This window comes from Anopheles merus, chromosome 3L (assembly GCF_017562075.2).
Source record: "Anopheles merus strain MAF chromosome 3L, AmerM5.1, whole genome shotgun sequence".
Taxonomy (NCBI): Eukaryota; Metazoa; Arthropoda; class Insecta; order Diptera; family Culicidae; genus Anopheles; species Anopheles merus.
This window is the reverse complement of record NC_054085.1, coordinates 11837254-11860855: the sequence shown is the minus strand read 5'-3', so window position 1 is coordinate 11860855 and position 23602 is coordinate 11837254. Positions and strand designations below refer to the sequence as shown.

At 45.1% G+C, this 23602-nt stretch overlaps 4 protein-coding genes across 6 annotated transcripts in view; 3 read left to right on the top strand and 1 right to left on the bottom strand.

Annotated features, from left to right (window-relative positions):
- The window catches only part of LOC121598344 (glutactin-like), a 35717-nt gene extending 17513 nt beyond the window's left edge, over nucleotides 1–18204 (bottom strand). The window contains exons 1-2 of the mRNA XM_041925022.1: nucleotides 18112–18204; nucleotides 17912–17944 (exon numbers count right to left, since the gene is read on the bottom strand). The gene's annotated coding sequence lies outside the window, so the exon portion shown is untranslated. The remainder of the gene's footprint in view (nucleotides 1–17911; nucleotides 17945–18111) is intronic.
- On the top strand, nucleotides 2852–9429 carry LOC121598341 (esterase E4-like). Of its 3 annotated transcripts, none has more exons than XM_041925017.1 (5): nucleotides 2852–3268; nucleotides 3326–3844; nucleotides 8353–8730; nucleotides 8795–9107; nucleotides 9179–9429. In XM_041925017.1, exons 1-5 carry the CDS (start codon nucleotides 2909–2911, stop codon nucleotides 9358–9360), a joined length of 1752 nt encoding a protein of 583 aa, XP_041780951.1. In that variant the 5' UTR covers nucleotides 2852–2908; the 3' UTR covers nucleotides 9361–9429. The 3 variants fall into 3 exon arrangements, with proteins under 3 accessions (XP_041780951.1, XP_041780952.1, XP_041780950.1); XM_041925018.1 differs by lacking the exons at nucleotides 8353–8730; nucleotides 8795–9107; nucleotides 9179–9429 and adding exons at nucleotides 3916–4302; nucleotides 4367–4679; nucleotides 4760–5041; XM_041925016.1 differs by lacking the exons at nucleotides 2852–3268; nucleotides 3326–3844 and adding exons at nucleotides 7278–7697; nucleotides 7755–8273.
- Nucleotides 10850–15932, top strand: LOC121598968. Its single transcript, XM_041926358.1, has 11 exons — nucleotides 10850–11310; nucleotides 11368–11886; nucleotides 11958–12335; nucleotides 12400–12712; nucleotides 12777–12942; nucleotides 13249–13531; nucleotides 13577–13972; nucleotides 14298–14813; nucleotides 14882–15256; nucleotides 15328–15658; nucleotides 15730–15932. The coding sequence occupies exons 1-11, from the start codon at nucleotides 10936–10938 to the stop codon at nucleotides 15912–15914; spliced, it is 3837 nt and encodes a 1278-aa protein (XP_041782292.1). The 5' UTR covers nucleotides 10850–10935; the 3' UTR covers nucleotides 15915–15932.
- A 79-nt stretch (nucleotides 18205–18283) lies between the features above and the next one.
- LOC121598339 (GPI mannosyltransferase 4) lies at nucleotides 18284–20926 on the top strand. The gene is made up of 3 exons (XM_041925013.1): nucleotides 18284–18552; nucleotides 18635–19574; nucleotides 19643–20926. Exons 1-3 carry the CDS (start codon nucleotides 18408–18410, stop codon nucleotides 20586–20588), a joined length of 2031 nt encoding a protein of 676 aa, XP_041780947.1. The 5' UTR covers nucleotides 18284–18407; the 3' UTR covers nucleotides 20589–20926.
- Nucleotides 20927–23602: the final 2676 nt, after the last annotated feature.

Sequence of the window (23602 nt, the reverse complement as noted above, 5' to 3'; positions counted from 1 at the left end):
AACTGGTGTACGTTTCCTGTGGCTAGATTGATTCTCTTCTGCACAATAAATCTCACGCCCTTTTCTATCCGCTGGCGATCGCGATAAGCCATAATTCGACTTATCGACTGACCGAAATATGCTTGAGATATAAAATTAAAAAGAGTAGATTTTCACGAGATAACAAGTTCACACGAGGATTCCACTGTACCGTACTGTACTGTCCTTAACTGCTGGTGAGCGCACATACGACTCAGACTGAGAAGTTTACAGAGACGGATGGTATGTGGATAAAAAATGATATTCGGAAGCAGAAGATCGGATATGATGTGGTATCTAAGATCAAACAAACTACATCTTCGATAGTTAGCTAATGATCGCGCACTAATACTTGTAAAAATATCCTAATATTATTGTAATATATGCTTATAGAAACATCATAACATATCGCTTGTCGAAACAAGCGAAATCAAAATAAAATGCATTTTTTCCAGAAAGGTACATTACAATAATTGTACTGAAAGTGAAAGTTCTTTTCAATTTCGTTTTATCCGGTGAGTATTAGAGTAAATGTACCAGTATTGGGCAGGTTAGTGCATCAGTTTCACAAAAACTGATCGTACAATTACAATTTTTATTATATTTCTTGAAAGTGACATTATTTTGAACGATAAGCTATCATATTATGTTGTGCTATTTTTTATTTGTCGGTTTAAATGTAGTTTTTAGAGATATTCGTGAAAATGCAATCACTGTTTATGTTCCTATTTTCGGCAGTTTGGTCCTATTTTCGGCATCGCGAATACGAGTCGGAAAACGTTTTAATCGATGCAAATAGGTAGACAACAATCTTTAAAACGGTCTTACACTCTCACTTTCCCAAAATTGGTGTTGAAAAGCACTTAAATTATTATTTTTTTGTTGCACGATTTGGTCATTTTGCTGGCAGTTTTTACAGTCTCTTTGATGTGAGTTACAAACAAAGAAGGCATTGAAGAAAAAAAGACAGTATGACGGTTATAGAGTACTGCCTCAAAAATTATTATTTTTCTTTCAAGTTATTGGATCATTTACTGTGAAGTTGGTGGTATTTTGTACAAGAAATGTCGTTTTATGTGTCGATATACGCATTGTAGCGTTCTGGTCAAGTTTTAAATGATTATTCAGCAAAATCAAAAGTGAGTTATTGTTTCATGTTTCGGCAGGAGCCCACAGCATTGATCTGTCAAAAATCAATATTTACCGTGTACCTATATTCGGCTGCTTTTAAAGTGAATAATTACTAGTTTTTCGTGATTCTAAAATTATTCAGGCAAGAATAAATTTTCCAACCACAAAATATTTCATAAAAACACACTTTCATTGTGTTAGTGCTCTGGTTCTCTTAATAATTAAACCTGCCGAAGTACTGGCTGACAGCAAATCTGCCGAAACATGTTGAACTCTGCACATTTTGTTTGATATTTTGAAAAATATGCAAGGAAATGATGTGAAATTTCGTATGTGAACAACAAATGAGCATATCTGTATTTAAAAAATATGTGTTGAGACAATTTTCAGCGCGTTTTTGCGTAATTACACGTTTTTGGTTACCCTGCCGAAACCAGGTACACTGCCGGTAGTACATACTGGTACAGTTATCCCATGTGCATTAATTTAATGAAATAAATAAATAAACATAATTGAAATGTAACAAATTTTAGCTGTCATTCTATTTGTACTCCGAAAGTCCAATTGAATGTTGAAGTCTATAGTACAGCTTGGTTATACATGTGATAATTACAAAGTTTCCCGTGACTCCAAAATCGAATCCACTATTAAATTCAGAACAGCTTATTTTCCCTCAACATCAGCCAGCTGTCAATTAACGAACCGCATAAACAAATTACCTTTGAGCTTTATAGATCTCTAGGATAGACAATCTTGAAACAAATACAGTTCATATTACAAAACAGCAGACGGAATTGTCTACAACGCACACATCAACATTATATACCTACTGCATATAACATGCTTCGCATTAATCGCCTTTTACTTGTATAGAAATTTCTCTAACATCTTTTTCTTCTTCTTCTTTTGGCTCAACAACCGTTTTCGGTCAAGGCCTGCCTGTACCACTTGTGAGCTTGGCTTTCAATGACTTTTGGATAACCCCCATAGCAGGATAGTCAATCCTACGTATGGCGGCACGGTCTATTTGGAGCTTGAACCCATGACGGGCTTGTTGTTAAGTCGTACGAGTTGACAACTGTACCACGAGACCGGCTTCAAGACTGTGCTTCATAGCATCATTTCTATAGGCAAGTTTTCACTTCACATTCTTCTGAAAGTCGAGCTATTCCCTCTAACATACATACGCGGTCCATGTTGTCCCGTTTAACGCGTGATCAAAGATTACTTTGCTATATCAATGCGAGCGCGAATGTCTGTGTTCTGATAACGGCTTTCTTCGCGAAAATTACCATCCCTCTGATATGCTTACGTCCTCCTGCAGACTCTTATCTGTTGTCCCCTTGAACACCGCAAATCCCCCATCGATCAGTCCCATTTACCGACATTTTCCAAACAATGCTAAGTCTCGAAGGAACACTTCCATTCTCCGGATACATAACTCTTATCAACACGCCCCTTATGATTGCCTCTGTGTGTTGGTGCATCGAGTACGTTATCTCGTTCCCAGACGAATGCAATTTATTATACAACCCCACCACATAACCCTTATCGTCCCAATACGATATCTAATCCCGTCATCAGGCCACACCGCTGATAGCGAGCTCCCCCCTATTCCATGCAGCCCAAAGGTAGCCTCTATCGACCCCCAAAGCCGTATAAAAGGATGCACTTTCGGCTAGATGCTTCAGAAAGCGATTGGCCTGTGCATAATACAAACTCCTCACTGAACAGCTCGACAATACGTACAGTTTCAAGCATGGGACGTCTTCAGTATTCCTTCGCTGCTTTACTATCCGTGCTCACGATCGCCTTGATCACTGGCACTTCCCTGGCACAAGATCAGGGACCGGTGGTAGACATCCAAGGACTTGGATCAGTCTTGGGAACCATGGGAGAGACGGCCTGGACTGGACGACCCATCTACCAGTTCTTCAACATCAAGTATGCCGAGGCTCCGGTAGGAGAGCAACGCTTCCGTGCTCCTCTCAGTGTACTTCCCTGGACGAGTGTCATGAATGTCACCGCTCCTGGTCGTGGCTGTCCTCAGCGACGCACTGTTTCTCAAGATGACCCTGATGCCGAGGATTGTCTCACGCTTTCCGTCTACTCCAACGATGTAAGTAATTGCTCCTGTAATGTCTGCGGACTCATCTAATCAATATTGCTCCTTCAGCTTACGGCTAATCGTCCTGTCATGCTCTACGTCCACGGAGGTGCCTTCGTGGTCGGATCCGCGGAGCGATTCGGACCTGAGTACTTGCTCGAGAAGGACATCGTTCTCGTCGTCATACAGTATCGCTTGGGTACGCTCGGATTTCTCTCTACTGGTACCGAGGCTATCCCTGGTAACGCTGCCATGTACGACGTGCTCGAGTCGCTTGAGTGGGTATCCCGACACATTCGTAGCTTCGGTGGAAACCCAGAGGACGTTACGATCTTCGGAGAGTCTGCCGGAGGACATGCAGTTTCCGCTATGCTCCATAGCCCCCGTGTTCGCGAGGGACTCTTCAAACGTGCCATCATCCAGTCCGGTACCTTGTTCATGCCCTGGGTCATCTGTCAGGATCCAACCGAGGGTGCATACGAGATCGCTCGTATTATTGGTTGTCCCATGACCACTCCTGCCGAGATCGATAACTGCCTTAAGAGTGCATCGGTCCGCGATTTGGTTTTGGCTCAAGACGAACACAAGGTGAGTACTTTTACATTTAGTAGTTCTACACTTATTACATATCTATTTCAACACCTTACTTTCCTTCACAGAAGAATGAGTTCAGCTCTCCAGGATATCCCAAAGTTGCTGGAGCTTGCATCACCGTCGGCGGAGCTCTTCGGGATGAAAGCTTCATGCCCGTTCACCCCAGAGAGTCTACCTACTTCCGGGATGTTGAGATCATGAACTCCCAGGAGGGAATGAACTCCCAGGAGGGTCTCATCTTCTTCAACGAATACTTCCAGTATGCTTTAGACTCCCAACCCATCGAGTTCGACTCTCACTGGGACTTCCTGGAGTTTCTCAAGACCGTAAACATTAAATTTGGATCTGGTGCCTTCGTCGATGCCGTTGTTGGCTATGAGCTCCTGTCCAAGGCCACCTGGGAGGAGATGGATCGTGCTAACTTCTCGGAGATAGTTCCTCTGTTCATTGACGTGAGTGATCAAGATCGCTAGATGATCTTCCATTGCTATTATAACCTTCGATTTCTTGCTCCAGGTTGCTGGAAACTTGGCCCTCAAGTACGGATCCGTCGAAGAGGCTAACCGATTCGCTAGAGCGCTTCCCGGACAAGTCTACCTCTACAACTTTGACTACGTTGGTCCGCCGTCTCCAATGACTCCCGGTTTCCCGTACGATTTCCCCAACTCAGTCGGTCATGGCGATGAGCTCAAGTTCTTGTTCCCCATGTCGAACGTACTGAACGAAGAACACACCCAAATGGCTAAGATCATGGTGGATCTTTGGACGTCCTTTGCCATCACTGGCGTACCTCAGGCTGACAACGTCATTCCATGGCCAGCTGTATCGAGTAAGTAATACTCATGTCGAAACAGTCCTTCCTTATTTCTTTAACTATTTCTCTTTCAACACACTTTCATACCTCTTCAGGACCTTTTGGACCATACTTCCGACTCGTGAACCCTCCGGAGCAGAAAGAGTACTTCGTCAATGAGCTTACTAACAGTGTTGAAAAGGCCAGAGGACCCCGAAAGTTATCCGTTTCGCCGGCAACTTGTCTGGATCTCTTTTTAAATCGGAGCCCCAAGAACTAAGCAGTGAGACCCGCGAGCATACTCCTCCACTAAACCTATCCTAATTATTTCGGCCTTAATCAGAGGCTCGTCAGTACAATAAACTAATAATCAAGCATCATACTCCTTCCTTTGTTGCACGTGTTCTTTGACTGACTGAGATAACGGTACGCTACGTTACGCTACAACGGACCCCCCAAAGACGAGATACGCTCGGTGAGCTTTGAGCTTTCATTCATGACCGGCTCCTTATCGGTCCATTAAGCCAATCGCTTGCATGCACAACTCGAATGCATTTCATTCATTATCTACTGGTTCGAGGGTTGTTGATAACTATCCGGTTTATGTTTCCTGTTGCCCTATTGATTCTCTCCCACACAATAAATTCCACCCCCTTTCCTATCCACGAATGATTGCGATAAGCCATTCATAAATTCACTTATTGAGTGACCGAAGTACTCTTCCGACCCAAGCATCGTCAATGGTGCTCCTGTAGGTCAAGGTCCATCAAGAAATAAATTCCACCCCCTTTCCTATCCACGAATGATTGCGATAAGCCATTCATAAATTCACTTATTGAGTGACCGAAGTACTCTTCCGACCCAAGCATCGTCAATGGTGCTCCTGTAGGTCAAGGTCCATCAAGTAATTATCGGTCAAAAACAAGCTACGAGCTGACGGTTATGACCGAGATACATAAAAATGAGGGATATTACGTAAAATTTTTGATTAAAGGAAAAGTCCTAACAAAATGTGTATATTAAGGTACACCAAATACTAAAAGCAGGCTGAATTATTTTCTAGCGCATGTTTGTGATTTAAAGCCATTTTCTACTCAAAACAGTTGTTTATCTTTGATATCTTTGCAAAATTTATTGCATTCCAGACACAGGGTACCGTAAAGAGAAGTTAAAAATATCTGAATATATACAAAATGTGTCCAGATGTCAAAAGAAATCAGAGGATATCTGGCCAATGCTGAACCCGTATATCAAATTGACAGTCATAACAAGCAATGATTCAAATAACGATTATAGTGAACCCCAAGATTTTTTGTTGATTCCCCATTTTTTTACAATTCTACCCATAGCTGTTTGGATCGCTCCCATGATTTATTGGACATATTTCATATTTTTTGGTTGAATCAGACGAATGAGAAACACTGAATACATCGAGAGACGAACCCAACCAATAACGGGAACCAAAATATAAATCATGGGATACCTTGTATTATTTGACATGGTTTTTGAAAATGTATGAGATTTCAGACAACGATTCTAATAGCTATAAACTCTTACTACTAGAAACAGTACGTCAAGTATCGGTATTCTAAACTGGCATGTACTCCTGATCTCCTATGATAGCTTTGGGTATATGGTTAAGAACGTCATGGAATACGACTATTGAGACAGCCCGACAACCGACAACGACACGAATGCTGATGGTAGCATAAGGATGCTTCAAATGTGTCAATCCTGTTATTGTGATAGTTGCTTAAGCAGGAAGCTAAAGATATCATCCAGTCTCAGAGTCTTTGACATTAATCCCTCCAAGCAGGGCGCCCGAGAATGGGTTGATTTTGTTTTGTTGGAAAATAGTCTGCTATTTCGAAAATATGCTGTATTAATATCATGGGTCCAACTTTATATACAATTCCGTGAAATGATCATTACGAATTTAATGATCTTTAGATATCCTACCTGTGATCTCAACATAGTCTGTCCTTGCCAACTCCCAACAGCCGCACTTCCAAAGTTCAATCGATAACCTATGCTCTTTGGTAGAACGATTGCGTGGGAAAAACCCTTCCATTGATGCCTTACGATACGAGACCGGAACAACGGCGCCAAGATTGAAAATACGCCAAGATCGTGTTTTATTATGGGACCAAGATAAGCGTCCTCCAAAACCTTACTTCCGCTTGTCGAACATGTCGCCAAACACGCGTGATCAAAGATTGCATTGCGAATTGCTGTTCTGATAACGAGCGGCATTGCAAAAAAGATTCAATTTTTTTCGATATGTTTGCTGCCCGCCGGTCTTATCGATTGAATCCCTGACACAACATGAGGGTTCACACAAACCCCCATCAATCAAAGTGCATAACGAGCACACTCAAACACCGCTGTTTGATAGGACATACTAATCCAAAAGACTCAATAAAATACCCGATATGCATCGTGCATTAACTTATTCAATACCCTTCAAAATGATTTTACAACACCTTAATCATTATCAACGAATTACACCACCCTATCCCACCGAAATCGGGCGATTAACGTTATCTCGCTTAACTTTATGATGCAGATCTGGTAGGTTCTATCAGCTCCACATTCGTATAAAAGAATGCACTTTTGGCTAGCTGCTTCAGTAAGTGTTTGAGCCTGCTCAGACCAAATTCAAAAAATACAATTCTATCCCTCGTTGCAAACATGGCTAGTGTTCAAATGTCATCGGCAGCTGCATTACTCGTGCTCGCGATCGCCTCAATCGCCGGTACATCGGTTGCTCAAGATGATCAAACTCCTGTAGTAAGAATAGGAAGATTAGGATCTGTCATGGGAACCATGGGAGAGACGGCATGGACTGGACGACCCATCTATAAGTTCTTCAACGTCAAGTACGCCGAGGCTCCGGTGGGACGAAACCGTTTCCTACGCCCGCGGAGCGTACGCCCATGGACTGGTGTCATGAATGCTACAGTTCCTGGGCGTGCCTGCCCTCAGCGGCGCACGCTCTCTCAGGATGACCCCGATGCCGAGGATTGCCTCACGCTTTCGATCTATTCTAACAATGTAAGTATTCTCTCTTGTAACGTCTGTGGACATACCTAACCCAACCTTCTCTTCTAGCTCACAGCTAATCGTCCAGTCATGCTCTACGTCCACGGAGGTGCCTTCGTGGTCGGATCCGCTGAGCGATTCGGACCTGAGTATTTGCTCGAGAAGGACATCGTTCTCGTCGTCATACAGTATCGCTTGGGTACGCTCGGATTCCTGTCAACTGGAACCAAATCTATTCCCGGAAATGCCGCCATGTACGACGTGCTCGAGTCGCTTGAGTGGGTATCCCGACACATTCGTAGCTTCGGTGGAAACCCACTAGAAGTAACGATCTTTGGTGAGTCTGCCGGAGGGCATGCAGTTTCCGCTATGCTCCATAGCCCCCGTGTTCGCGAGGGACTCTTCAAACGTGCCATCATCCAGTCCGGTACCTTGTTCATGCCCTGGGTCATCTGTCAGGATCCTACCGAGGGCGCATACGAGATGGCTAGCATCATCGGTTGTAACATGACGACTCCTGCCGAGATCGACAGATGTCTCAAGAACGCATCGGTCCGCGATTTAGTTTTGGCTCAAGACCAACATAAGGTAATTAATATGAGTTAAAATATTTTGGTTCCTTACCGCCCTTTGAGTCATATAATCTAAACTCGCATATCCTTAACAGAGAAATGAGTTCAGCTCTCCAGGATATCCCAAGGTTGCTGGAGCTTGCATCACCGTCGGTGGAGCTTACGGAAACCAGAGCTTCATGCCCGTTCACCCCAGAGAGTCTACCTACTTCCGGGATGTTGAGATCATCTTCGGGATGAACTCCCAGGAGGGTCTTATCTTCTTCAACGAATACTTCCGCTATGCCTTGGATTCTCAACCCATCGAGTTCGACTCTCACTGGGACTTCCTGGAGTTTCTCAAGACCGTAAACATTAAATTTGGATCTGGTGCCTTCGTCGATGCCGTTGTTGGCTATGAGCTCCTGTCCAAGGCCACCTGGGAGGAGATGGATCGTGCTAACTTCTCGGAGATAGTTCCTCTGTTCATTGATGTGAGTGGTCAAGATCGCTAGACGATCTTCTATTGCTATTATAATCTTCAATTTCTTGCTCCAGGTTGCTGGAAATTTGGCCCTCAAGTATGGATCTGTCGAGGAGGCTAACCGATTCGCTAGAGCGCTTCCCGGACAAGTCTACCTCTACAACTTTGACTACGTTGGTCCGCCGTCTCCTGTTACTCCCGGATTTCCGTATGATTTCCCCAACACAGTCGGCCATGGCGATGAGCTCAAGTTCTTGTTCCCCATGTCGAACGTACTGAACGAAGAACACACGCAAATGGCTAAGATCATGGTGGATCTTTGGACGTCCTTTGCCATCACTGGCAAGCCTCAGGCTGATAACGTCATGCCATGGCCAACTGTATCAAGTAAGTATTACAGATGTAATTTAAACATCATTCCTGATTTCTTTAACCATTACTCTTGTCCACCTTTTCAGGACCGTTTGGACCGTATTTCCGACTCGTCAACCCGCCAGAACAGAAAGAATATTTTGTCAATGAGTTAACGAACAGTGTGGAGAAAGCCAGAGGACCGCGAAAGCCATCCTCTTCCTCGCAGACTTCTGCGTTGCTAGCGCACTGTAATGATCTTCTCTTAAAACGCAGTAATGTTAACTGACCAATGACTTTGCTAATCCTCTTGTAATGCAGACGTGATAGCAAAATATACTTATTCGCAAGCATCCTATATGATTAATGTTACGTTTACCAATGATATCACTAAGGCTCTTTTTTTAATTCAAATAAAATTTAAGCGCACTTAACGTCATACAATGCACTGTTGTGTTATTACCACAACAACCATATCCATCACTTACACACTGAACGCGATAACGATAAGAAAGAAGCGCGAGAAGAGAGAACCTTGCTTTCTCAAATCATAGAGCAGAATGCACAATGTGAGATGCCTTTCTGTTTAACACATTTTGAAGTGTATGTTTTTGGTTTTCTGATACATAAATAGTTCATTTTATTGGTGTTGCTTTTTCATGAAAACACAAATGAACATAAAAATGAACACTATGACAAAGAAAATGCTCACTTCACTGCAGCACAACACATAACCGTGTCATGCAGGACACACTCGTTTAAATACAAACGACAATCAAACCTGAACCATCCGCAACAATAGTATTAATACACATAAGACACAAGCAAGCAATAGTCTAGACTCTAGAGAACTTAACAGTACTTATCAATCGGTATAGACAAGTCCTGTACCAGAAAGAGATAAAGAATGATACGCGTGGCTAAGGAGCACAAAGGAAAGAGGGTCGACATAACTCAATTGCCGCTCTGAATTTTCATCTTTGCTTAGGCAATCCTGCGAGGACTATAATGATGAACAGCACGACGTGTTTACTACAGCTGCAGCAATCCGCAACAATGACTAATGTGAAACGCAAGCAAGCAATCGTACTGTCGCGAACGACGACAGGCGAACCATAACTATGTTGAAAGAACAGACACGAAAGGGAAAAACAAGCATGGTTGGACAGCGGTGAGTCAATAAATCAATAAATAATAAATCCGGACGACCGATGGCCTATCATGGAACCAACTGGTTGGATAGAAATGAATGACATCAACGATTTAGTTATTAGCGAACCACTTTACAGCTAGGACATTTTCCTACCAAAACAGACAAGACCTTTCGTGAAAAGAACATTAACTCATGTACCGTAAGTGCTGCCGATTATTACAATAGGAATTAAAGTCATTTTTGCAGTAAGCTTACACCCTTCTTTAGTGGATTTATAAATCAAAGCAGTAACAACGGTGGATAAAATCTGAATCGCATATCCGTCACCAAACGATTAGCGCATTCTCGATACAACTTTTTCGAGTAAACGATCGACCGTAATCACAATCACAGACAATTTCAATAGATAAACACGCGTGTGCAACTGATTAATCTACACGTTGCTTGTGTTGTGCTGCACGTAGTGCAACCAACCCATCAACGTTATCATTCATTTCGTATCAGAAGTCATTCGATATCGCTTTCCATCAAATGAGAAAAAAAAACAAAAGTTAGATAACTGTTCACTCTTGCTACTATTTGCAACTTTTTTTTACAAATTTCCAAATAAAAACACCAGCTTGAGTCACGATCGCGCTCAGAAACGTTCGAAGAAGAGCAGCCCGATGGACTTAATGCAGTGCAGATTACGTTAGTAACAAGTGTTTGAAGATGGGATTACCTAATAAAGTGACAAAACGCAGCGTACCTAATAGATGTTTTCTATTAGTGGTGACGATCGCCTCAATCATCGGCACATCACTGGCCCAAGATGATCTAGTGGTAAACATCCAAGGTCTAGGTTCTGTCATGGGAACCATGGGAAAGACGGCCTGGACTGGACGACCCATCTACCAGTTCTTCAACATCAAGTATGCCGAGGCTCCAGTAGGAGAGCAACGCTTCCGTGCTCCTATCAGTGTTCGTCCATGGACGGGTGTCATGAATGTCACCGCTCCTGGTCGTGGCTGTCCTCAGCGACGCACTGTTTCTCAAGATGACCCTAATGCCGAGGATTGTCTCACGCTTTCCGTCTACTCCAACGATGTAAGTAATTGCTCCTGTCATGTCTGCGGACTCATCTAATCAATATTACCCCTTCAGCTTACGGCTAATCGTCCAGTCATGCTCTACGTCCACGGAGGTGCCTTCGTGGTCGGATCCGCTGAGCGATTCGGACCTGAGTACTTGCTCGAAAAGGACATCGTTCTTGTCGTCATACAGTATCGCTTGGGTACGCTCGGATTTCTCTCTACTGGTACCGAGGCTATCCCTGGTAACGCTGCCATGTACGACGTGCTCGAGTCGCTGGAGTGGGTATCCCGACACATTCGTAGCTTCGGTGGAAACCCAGAGGACGTTACGATCTTCGGAGAATCTGCCGGAGGACATGCAGTTTCCGCTATGCTCCATAGCCCCCGTGTTCGCGAGGGACTCTTCAAACGTGCCATCATCCAGTCCGGTACCTTGTTCATGCCCTGGGTCATCTGTCAGGATCCTACCGAGGGCGCATACGAGATCGCTCGTGTTATTGGTTGTCCCATGACCACTCCTGCCGAGATCGATAACTGCCTTAAGAGTGCATCGGTCCGCGATTTGGTTTTGGCTCAAGACGAACACAAGGTGAGTACTTTTACATTTAGTAGTTCTACACTTAATACATATATATTTCAACACCTTACTTTCCTTCACAGAAAAATGAGTTCAACTCTCCAGGATATCCCAAGGTTGCTGGAGCTTGCATCACCGTCGGCGGAGCTCTTGGGGCCCAAAGCTTCATGCCCGTTCACCCCAGAGAGTCTACCTACTTCCGGGATGTTGAGATCATCTTCGGAATGAACTCCCAAGAGGGTCTTATCTTCTTCAACGAATACTTCCAATATGCTTTAGACTCTCAACCTATTCAATTCAACTCTCATTGGGACTTCCTGGAGTTTCTCAAGACCGTAAACATCAAGTTTGGATCTGGTGCCTTCGTCGATGCCGTTGTTGGCTATGAGCTCCTGTCCAAGGCCACCTGGGAGGAGATGGATCGTGCTAACTTCTCGGAGATAGTTCCTCTGTTCATTGATGTGAGTGATCAGGATCGCTAGATGATCTTGTATTGCTATTATAACCTTCGATTTCTTGCTCCAGGTTGCTGGAAACTTGGCCCTCAAGTACGGATCCGTCGAGGAGGCTAACCGATTCGCTAGAGCGCTTCCCGGACAAGTCTACCTCTACAACTTTGACTACGTTGGTCCGCCGTCTCCAATGACTCCCGGTTTCCCGTACGATTTCCCCAACTCAGTCGGTCATGGCGATGAGCTCAAGTTCTTGTTCCCCATGTCGAACGTACTGAATGAGGAGCACACCAAAATGGCTAAGATCATGGTGGATGTTTGGACGTCCTTTGCGATCACTGGGAAACCTCAAGCCGGCAATGTCACTCCATGGCCAACTGTATCGAGTACGTACAAAATATGTCCAAACCTGTATTCAATTCTTTTTTAACATATTTAAACACTTTTAAGGACCATTCGTACCGTATTTACGACTCGTGGACCCTCCGGAACGGAAAGAGTACTTCGTCCATGAGCTTACAAACAGCGTTGTGAAGGCTAGACAATCAAATGACAGCGTGCAAATGCAGTTATCTTTTCTAGCATGCCTGCTATCATTACTTACTGCATTGATATTGTAAGATACGATCCATCAATTGAACAAATAAACCTTATACCTATGAGTAGCGGTATTCCAACTTAGATATAGGGCACGGTAAAACAAAACCATACCTATTAGTAATTCAATTTACGTCATTGAAAGTGTGACTGTTCGTAACACCAGACACCATGTCCCTCCCCACCGGTATCCAATCCACCGGTATCCACCAAAAGAATCATAATAAAACATACATAAAAAGCATGTTCTTTTAGATTGATTGGCAGTTTACTGGTCGCCACCGTTATCGTTCTGGGCACGCGTTTTTTTAAACCTTCACAAGAGCACATCCCCGTCAGGGCGGGATGGATACGCGAGCGAATCAATGTCGCAAGCAGCCGGGTTGAAACACTTTGGCAACACTCAACGGTTCGAGCTCCCTATCGGTGTTGTTACTGCTATCTATCATTCTGCCGATATGATTCGTCATATACAAGCAACCGTGTTGAAGATTTATGTGCGGGACGTTACCGCTGCGTTGAGCTTACAAAAGGGACCACCCTATCGGGGCCGTCGATTAGTCGTCGATTGCCTGTTGAAAGGTTCGCACACGGTCCTTCTTGGAGGTGTTTGTTGTTGCTGGGGGTGGTTGGAGGCTCACACAAAAAAATAGAAGAACAATCAAAATTTAACAGTGACAATGCATGTGCAGTGGATTTCGGTCAGCTTGGTGGTGGTATCAGTGTGCTTGGTGCCTCTGTTGTACAGTGCCGGTGTTAGCGGTCAACAGAACTCGCCGATCGTAGTGATTGATGGGCTCGGTACGGTACAAGGAACACGGGGCCGTACCGCCTGGACGGATCGGGAGATTTTCAAATTCTACAACATCCGCTACGCGGAAGCTCCGATCGGGCAGCAACGGTTTCGCAATCCAATTCCCGTGAAACCGTGGAGCGGTGTGTACAATGCAGCGCTCCCGGGGAAACCATGCCCCCAGATTGGCATGAACATGAGCACCAGTGATTTAGCGGCTGAAGATTGTCTCACACTGTCGGTGTATACACAAAATGTAAGGGCCAGTAATAGGAGCACATGGGGAAAATGTGAACTAACCTAGGTTTATACATTGAATGAGCATTATTTACGCGAAAACGTGATAGCTGGGACACAATATCAATTGTTGATAATCCCCATTAATAATCTATTGATAAAATGGAACGTGAAGGTGATTATTGAGCTAGCCAGAGTGCTTAAATTCAACACAAACGCGTCCTCTACAAGTCTCCAGAGCTCTTTTCATGGGAAATTCCGAATCTCATGAATAGTTTATGAAACATGTCTCGAGAAAAAACAGCACATTACTAATGCCATCACCCATTCCTCATCCAACCCAGGTAACTGCCAACCGTCCCGTGATGGTGTTCATACACGGTGGCGCGTTCGTCATCGGGTCCGCCTCACTCTACGAACCGGACTATCTGCTCGAAAAGGACATTGTGCTGGTGTCAATCCAGTATCGGCTCGGTCCGCTCGGCTTTCTTTCCACCGGTACCGCCAACATCCCGGGCAACATGGCCATGCTCGATATGATCACCGCGCTGGAGTGGGTTTCGAACAATATTCGCTTCTTCGGCGGCGACCGTACCTCGGTGACGGTGTTCGGTGAGTCGGCGGGCGGAGCAGCCGTATCGGCCCTGCTGTACAGTCCGACGGTGCGGGAAGAGCTATTCCACCGTGCCATCATACAGTCCGGGTCCATCTTTTCGCCCTGGGCGACTTGTAAATCACCAAAGGAAGGGGCGCTCGATATTGCAAGGCGCGTCAACTGTGATCGACCGGTGGAAACGATGGAAGACTGTTTGCGGAATGTGCCCGCGCTAAGGCTGATGGAGGCGTACGAGGAGCACAAGGTAATACAATGGCTTTATCAAATAATTTGGAAAGGAATAACCATCCTCATCTTCATCACGCTCCACAGAACACACAGTTCAACATTACCGGCTATCCGGACGTTTCCGGCGCGTGCATCGTCATCGGCGAAGCTTCACCGTTCATGCCGAAGCACCCGAAAACGCTACCGCGCAGTGCATTCCGCAATGTGGAGCTGCTGGCCGGTACTACCGCACAGGAAGGGCTCATGTTTTGGGAAGGCGTGTACCGCCACGGACTGTCCTACCGGCCGGAAACCATTCAATCCTCCTGGGAGCTGCTGCAGCTCATCGACACCATCAACGAGCGGTTCGGCGCGAGCTCGAACGATGGTTCGCACACGTGGCATCAACTTTTCAGCACCTTCCTCACGACCGAGATAGACCGGGCCAACTACACCGAACTGCTTCCCGGGCTGGTGGATGTAAATATACAAAGAGCACAGCCTTCACATAAGATATATATCTTGCGCTAAACACACTCCTTTAAACACAGATCTGCGGAAATCTTGCCATCAAAGCGCCGGTCTTGCAGGACGTGACACGATTTGCCCACGCTAACCCGGGCAAGGTTTATCTGTACAGTTTCGATTACAGCGGCGTACCATCCATGTACAACTTCTCCTCCACGGACGATGAGTTCAAGTATCCCTACCACAACAATTCGTTCCACGCGGAAGATCTGTTCTATCTGTTCCCGCTCGGGCAGCGTCTCAATCCGCGCGATACCGTGATCGCAAAGGCGATGGTCGATCTGTGGACGTCGTTTGCAATCAGTGGACGCCCTGCGGCAGCACCATTAAAACAGAGCTGGAATCCTGTGTCGCGTGAGTAACGCTAATTGTGTGTTTTTTAAGTTTTCTTCATTTATCTTGATACATCTTTTTCATTTCTTCAGATTTTAATGGTCCGTATCTAAAAATTAACGAAGCATGCGAGGAACGGCAAAACTATTTCAACGAATTCACCGCCTCCACTGATAAGGCCAGGCAGCAGCGGTCGGCGGCTACTCTTTTGGGGCTTTCGCGGGCAACTATTGCTGTGGTAGCATTACTTTACAGTGTAATTAGACACTTGATGTAATAAATTTAAAAAAGAAAACTAACATTCCCCCTACAGTGCAGTTCTTGAGAAAAGAATGACAGGAGTACTGGTTTAGTTTAGGTGGGAACACAACAATAATGCAGGTTATATTATCCACAATGTAAAATACAGCAATTATCCGCAGTACGCGATACTCGATATACGCGAATTCGTAGTACGCGATTCCTCTAAATTTGACATCTCCATGTGTTTTTTGAAAATATTTTAATTCTTTGAAATATTTTATGCTATTGTTGAATTTCCTAGATGTTCTTAAAGCATTTTGTATTAAATTTGTGCAAAAGATACCTGTTTTACAACAAAAAACATTAATGCAAAACTTTGTGGCGATATTTTTCAACCCTCGAACCGGTAGTGTAAACTATGTTTATATAGGAATCCGCAATACGCGAAAACTCGAGATACGCTATTATGCTCGGTCCCGTACGATAGCGTATATCGGATAATGACTGTATGGTACGCGATCTGGACATGTCTACTTCCATCTCTCCAAACTTCCAAACAACAACATGGTTCCGTACCCATGAGATCCACTATATCCAGCCTTGTATGTTTCATTTCTTACCTCTCCACCCATCTTGAATCAGCCTATCTGGTTGATTCCATTAACAGAGAGTTTTTTTATCTGCGTGAAGAACTTAATTGGCCGGTCTGGTGGTACAGTCGTCAACTCGTACGACGTAACAACATGCCCGTCATGGGTTCAAGTCCCGAATAGACCGTGCCCCCATACGTAGGACTGACTATCCTGCTATGGTAACAATAAGTCACTGAAAGCCAAGCTCACTTCATTAGTGGGTACTAGCAGGCCTTGACCGACAACGGTTGTTGTGCCAAAGAAGAAGAAGAAGAAGAAGAAGAACTTAATGCATGGCCCAATTCTCAACTCATGTTTCCATCATTTCTTGGATTCGCTCAGGCCTATATAACCATTCCTATTGTGTCCATTTTAATTACAGCTTTTCTTCTCTATTCCTCAACCCAATATATACCATACGGCAGTGTCCTAAATCCTTTATATAGAGCGTATAAGCTCGTGTTGGAACGAGTTTTGCCTGAGATGTCTCCAATCCTCTTTGAAACACTAATCTACTCATTGATCCAGTCACTGTTGGAATATTGCTCGATAGTAATCTGGTCGTCGTCAACCATTACGAATAACGATATATGTGGTCTAGGTTGTTTTCCATCAAAGCCAGCCGATCCATTATCCAATTACCTTCATTCTACGCTTCACTCCTTCTCCACTGTGTCGATGCACATTTGTTGCTCTCGTCGATCCCCTTGAGGCAAAGATCGTTTGCTATGTGGGTATGTTCAACTACACATCCAACCCTCATTGAATTCAAACTATCCTTAACATCCTTTCACCTCCGTCTACTATTCACTCCCTACACTGCTTGCCCAAAATTAAGGGGTAATTATGAGGTTTGAATTACTTGGTTTAGATTTAGATTTTGTAGATTTTGCAGTAGATTTTGAACCAAATATACACGTAGAAAAATTAAGTTTTTTTTGCAACAATTTCAACGCTTCTATGTGTTTATCAATACTGTTGTGTGTGTGATGAGATTTTTGGTAACCGCAAGAATTCTTAGAACACTATTCATATGAAAACCTGCTCCCGCATTCGAAGGATCCTTGCAAACGTCCCCAAGAGGATGAGCCGTAATCGATTTAGCACGTCCAAATAATGGATCCAAATAACGGATTAAAAGTTTAAACAGCCTTAGGCATTCATGCACCAGACCGTGTGTGTCCGATACGTAACTAACAGTTGTTGCCGGAAAGGTATCCCGGTTACTAAATTCTGCAATAGACATTCCTCCACACTTATTGCACACTACGTTACACTTTTTTAAAGTTATCCGGTACCTCTCATACACATTTAATGCGCAAGACAAGAATAATTCTTGGGATATTTGGTAAAAAATGTACATTGTTGTACACAACCGAATGGAATATCTACGACTTACCTTATTTGCTTCGGAGGGAAACACTAGATTCGGCTTTTCTCATGCATAGATTCCATGGAAAAAGTAGCCATATTGTTCAATGTGTATGCATCCGGTCGCATCCACAAGAACGCCGATCAATCCCGGGAGAAACGAAAACAATTAATAAACATTTTAGCGATAATTCATTTTGAAAAACAGTTGCTGCATAGTTTACCTACCTTTATTTCTTCACTTTTATAGTGAAAACTCTAATTTTCCACAAGCTATTCTACTTTCAGCACCACCAAACAGTAAAGACCGCACACAACTCGCCTTCTGCTTTTCGCTGCAAACCAACAAACGTCAAGCGTCGTCGCGGTATGACGTTTGACAGTTTGCGCAAGGTGAAAAAAACGTAAACAAACACACCACATCAACATCACCGTCGTCGCTTTTCGGCGACTTTTCCGCACTTTTCCGCGGGCGCATATGTGTGTGTGTAAGTGCGTGTAGTGATAAAAGTACCATTTCCAATATGCAATTTCAATCAATCAAACCAAAAGATCCATCGCTAGTGTCGTACTTCATCCTATCGTTTCTTCGCATCGTGCTGGTGTTTGTGCCGCAGCTCGGCTACATCCATCCGGATGAGTTTTTCCAATCGGTCGAGGTGGTTGCAGGTAGTAAACACTGTCGTCGGTGTAGCTTTTTCAAGGACGGTGCATTATCAAACAACCCCCCCGTTTTCTTTATCTTTCCCAGGCGACGAGTATGGGCTGGAGGTGACACGTACGTGGGAGTTCAACACAACCTTCCCGATCCGCTCGATGGCAATCACGTACTTCGGCCTGAAGGTCCCATTCTCCCTACTGCGCTTTGCCTCGATGTACAGCAACTACTATCTCGGCATCAATCTGCGCGGCAGCTACGTCACACTGGTCTTTCCCCGCCTACTAATGGTGGCGCTGTCGTTCGTGAACGACTGGAGCCTGTACCGGATCTGCCGGTCGTACGGATTGCAGTACCAGTTCCGGCTGCTGACGCTCGCCAGCTCGTACGTGATGCTCGTGTACGCTACGCACACCTTTTCCAACTCGATCGAGATGGCGCTCTGCTCGCTGCTGCTGTACACCGTGAGCGACTGTATGATCCACTCCAACACGGTCATATATCAGCGCGAGTTTCTGGAGGAAAAGTACCGCAAGGCGCAGCGGACGGTGGAGAAGGTGCGGTTCTACAAGCTGAAAATGTCCCTCCCGTCCCACTCGCTCAACCGGTGCGTGCTGATGGCGACGCTGTGCGTGGCGGGTGTGTTCAATCGACCCACCTTTCTGCTGTTCGGGATGCCGCTCGTCTTTCACTGGCTGTTGCGCGGCATGGGCACGAAAACGGTGTCGTTTGCGGACTTTAATCTGCGCATTATGATATTCGTGCTGTCGGCCATTCCGTCGTTGGTGCTGTTCATTGTGATTGACTCCATCTACTATGGGTATTTGACGATGGCGGAGATCGAACGGCAGGAGATTGGCATCAACAACTTCGTCGTGACGCCGGTCAACTTCATCCGGTACAATATTATAGCGGAAAATACGGCCCAGCACGGGGTGCATCCGCTGTACACGCACGTGCTGGTGAACGTGCCACTACTATACAACGTGCTCGGTGTGTTGGCCATCTTTTCGCTGCTCTTCATGATCTACCGGTAAGATCCGAGCGTCCTTCATAATGACTAATTTTAAACAAATTTTAACTGCTGTGCTTTCTTTGCAGCTTTGCCACCAACGACTACACCAGCCTCCCGCGAGCCCAGTCCTTCGTCGGGCTAATGCTGTCGGCCATATTTTTCCCCATCATTTCTCTGTCGCTCATCAACCACCAGGAGGCACGGTTTCTCATCCCCATCACCGTCCCGTTGGTGCTGCTGCACGCCCCAAAGCTGCAGGTGGGCCTATCCTCCAGCTACCCGTTCAAGGTGCCCTCGCGCTTCAAAGACTTCCTCTACCACAATCTGCTCTGCCCGGCCGTCAGCCCCAAGTATTTGCTCAAAATCTGGTACACGGCCAACGTCATCTTGACCCTGTTCTATGGCTTCCTGCACCAGGGCGGTGTGTACCAGCTGGCCGAATACTTCAGCCGCCAGGTCGATGTGCGCTCCTCCAACGTGCACATCCATCTCGTCACCAGCCACATCTACAGCGTGCCGCAGTGCTTTGTCGGGCTACCCAGCACGGAAACGCTGCTCGTCAACCCGGACAATGGGCAGAAGTATCGGCGCACGAAACAGTTCTTCCTGTACGAGTACGGTTCGCTCGAGCTGGAGCAGCTGTACCGCAAGCTGAAGCTGCTGGTCGATGTGTGCGAGATGCGGTCGATCAGTGCCAACCAGCGGTACCGGCTGTATCTCGCCATCCCGTCCAGCCTGTCGGAGCGGCTGAACGATATCTTTCAGAACCGCAGCACGGCGGCCCTGATCAAGCACAGCCAGGTGCGCGTGTTCTATCCGCACCTGTCGATCGAAGCGATGCCGCAGGTGTTCGGGCAGCACCCGTGCGGCATCAACACGGACGTGGACGAGCTGGACGATACCTGCCCGATCTATGCGCTCGAGGACGAGCAGAATCCGTTCAGTGTGGGCCGGCTGCTCAAACAGTTCTCCTCCGTCGCGCACCAGTTCGGGCTGATTCTGTACCGGATCGAGGTGCGGCGCATTAAATAACAGCTACATTACCACCACCAACCGCCGTACGTGGCCGCGACCCGTGACGGGCGGGCGACGGCCTGGGTTTGGAGTGATACCCGAAGCTAGTCAACGCACACACGACGCATGTGTGTGTGTTTGTTTCGTTTTTTATTTTGTTCGCAGTTCTTCTACTTAGACAAGCAGCAGCACACGCGTACCGCGGTACTCTTTTTCCCAGAGCCGCTTTTCCCGAGCCATTCCAACCAAACCAAAAATGAAAAAAAGGCACACAATGCACCTTTTTTGTATTGAGCATGATGTACACGTACAAACGATTTTTACAAAATAAAAACACATTATATAAGCTTGCAAAAACATACGATAAAACGATTGGGAACTTTTGCAATATTCGTATCTTCGAATTCATTAGAAAGAATATTTTAATTTTAGGGATTTATTTACAGCGACATAAACGAAAAAAAAAATGTAGCTTTTACCAAGCAGTGTTTATTTATTTATATAAAATTGTCCGCAAAAATGGCTTAACAAAGAGTGTACTTAATGCTAGTTGACGAGGTAGTAAGGTTGGCGGGTACAGATTACATGGACTGGAGAGAGGAACAATCACGAAGACGTGAACGAAAACGGGACACTGGGACATTGAAGTCAAACAAGTGGTAGAAGTTGTTGAAAGCCGATACAGCTCGGAGAAAAGGATCGATCGAACCGTAACGGGCCTGGCGGGATGGGATAGACAGGGGAGGTCTGGCACGTAGACGACGAGAGGGGGCATAGAGAGAAATGGCGGATAGAAGGGATGGTACGTCAAGCTCATTTACCATGAAAGCTGAAGATGAAACTTGCACGGATGCGGGACTGGCTTTCTTCACTGGGGAGTAACCTAAGAAGGCGACAACGGGATAGGATACGAAGGAAGGGATTGATGAGAACCGGGAAGAAAGCATCGAACAGTTACACGAGTGAACTTACGCTGGACACTCTCCAGCCTGGCCTGCTATCGCTGACAAATCCTGGAGAAGACCAAACAACAGCGGTGTATTCCGGGATAGTTCGGACCCAGCAGCAGTACAGAGACTTCAAGCATAATAGGGGATTGCGAATTTCGAACGCGAGTCTTATATTGAATCCCTGGGACTTATAGGCCTTGTTGATGACATGATCAACATGTGTATTAAAGGACAGCTTCTCGACCAGCCACACACCCATATCCTTTACCGACGACGATACTCGACGTATAAGGGTATAGGGTATAGCGACATAGGGACGAAACGAAGTAACGCAACACTTATTTGGACAAAGGTGAATACCATTATTGTTACACCAAATAGTAGTCGGCGTACAGCAGACAGCAATCGGGAGGGAGCATAGAGGTACTTTTACTTACTTATCCGGCGCTACAACCGCTTTGCGGTCTTGGCCTGCCTCAGGAGTGTCCGAAACCGCTCACGGTCTCGCGCCTTGGTTTGCCAGTCCGTTATCCCGGCCTTAATGGCGGACGCCTCCACTCCATCTTGCCACCTCAATTTGGGCCTACCACGCCTCCTCTGTCGTTTTAGGACGGCCTAAAAAGACTTTACGGGATGGGTCGTCCGTTGCCAGCATAGAGGTCATTAACAAATAAAAGGAAAAGAAGGGGACTAAGAACGCTTCCTTGAGGGAATATAATCCATATAATCTTATACTCTATATAATGTTATGAGTTTCGTGTTCTTCTTTTTCTTCTTTGGCACAACAACCGCTGTCGGTCAAGGCCTGCCAGTACCCACTACTTAAGTGAGCTTGGCTTTCAGTGACTTATTGTTACCATAGCAGGATAGTCAGTCCTACATATGGGAGCACGGTCTATTCAGGACTTCTACCAATGATAGTCGCAAAGCAATAATGCATCAGTTAAACTTATTTTTCAACGAAACGTTCCAATTGTTGTAGCTCTGAAAATAGAAGAGGAAGCTTTTTTAAGGTAGTATTGTTGTGTATTATATATATACTATATTATCTATGAAAATGATAACAAAAAATCGAAATATGGGAATAAATATTACAAAAAAGAGATACATTATAGGATTCAAAATAAAATGTTTATTTCTTACATTTTTTTCTTTTTCTTATTTTTGTTTGCTGGTTGCCGTTTTTTCTCTCTTTCTCTATTTCTTTAATCATCCATTTTCCATTTTTCTCATTTACCAGAGTTTACCACAATGGAGGTTGTTGTGGTGGTGTTGGTGATGGTGGTTGGTGGGAGGAAATTTCCCCACCCATTCACAATTGCCACGTGCGCGGTATTATGCTATTGGGTTACACACACACACACACACACACGCGCACATACACACCCTCAAATACATAACGTATCTCTCCCGTTCCATCGATTGCCAACATAATTCATAATCTTTCTTATCATGCACGCGAATGCGCCATGTTGGGGGGGATTGAGGGCTCTTGTGTGTGTGTGTACGTGTTATGAGACGGAGAGGGTTCGCTGCTCTCTGCTCATTGATATCTCCCAGATGCATTCTTGTGTGTGTTTTTTTATACTACTACTTCCTACTACTCATTCCTCCCCTTACTCATCACCATTTGAATAGTCCCGCGTGGTGGTGGTCACACTGCAATATGACGACGACGACGACGACGGTAACACACATAAAAGTTGAATGATTTATGTTACTTCCTCTTTCTCCCTAACTGCCCCTCAACCTAATGTCGCGTGGACCGCCTTCGTCCTTCGTGTGTATGTGTGTGTGGGTGTTTTTTTCAACAGGGTATGTGTGTGTGTGTAATTGATTCTAGCATCATTGTGCCTAGAAACGAAATAAATTAATCTACTTGTGTTGTATCCCTTTTCCCATTGGTTTTGTTTTGTCTGGAGGTTTGCTTTACTTTCCCCCCCATTTCTACCTTGCCGTGTGTCTCCTTCCTTTCCCGTGCGTGATTTTTTATACATCGGGGGATGATTTGTTATTAGATTCAATGCCGTTTTCTTTTACTTATGTACTTTTCCCCTTGTTTTTTTTTTCACTAACGACAAC

Excerpts from the sequence above, each read along its gene's own strand:
- LOC121598968 (XM_041926358.1), top strand. The coding sequence starts at position 10,936 with ATGGGATTACCTAATAAAGTGACAAAACGCAGCGTACCTAATAGATGT. Across the intron at positions 11,311-11,367 it reads TTTCCGTCTACTCCAACGAT|CTTACGGCTAATCGTCCAGT; the intron begins GTAAGTAATTGC and ends TTACCCCTTCAG. Across the intron at positions 12,713-12,776 it reads TCCATGGCCAACTGTATCGA|GACCATTCGTACCGTATTTA; the intron begins GTACGTACAAAA and ends AACACTTTTAAG.
- LOC121598339 (XM_041925013.1), top strand. The coding sequence starts at position 18,408 with ATGCAATTTCAATCAATCAAACCAAAAGATCCATCGCTAGTGTCGTAC. Across the intron at positions 18,553-18,634 it reads ATCGGTCGAGGTGGTTGCAG|GCGACGAGTATGGGCTGGAG; the intron begins GTAGTAAACACT and ends TATCTTTCCCAG. Across the intron at positions 19,575-19,642 it reads CTGCTCTTCATGATCTACCG|CTTTGCCACCAACGACTACA; the intron begins GTAAGATCCGAG and ends CTTTCTTTGCAG.
- LOC121598341 (XM_041925016.1), top strand. The coding sequence starts at position 7,335 with ATGGCTAGTGTTCAAATGTCATCGGCAGCTGCATTACTCGTGCTCGCG. Across the intron at positions 8,731-8,794 it reads TAGTTCCTCTGTTCATTGAT|GTTGCTGGAAATTTGGCCCT; the intron begins GTGAGTGGTCAA and ends TTCTTGCTCCAG. Across the intron at positions 9,108-9,178 it reads GCCATGGCCAACTGTATCAA|GACCGTTTGGACCGTATTTC; the intron begins GTAAGTATTACA and ends CCACCTTTTCAG.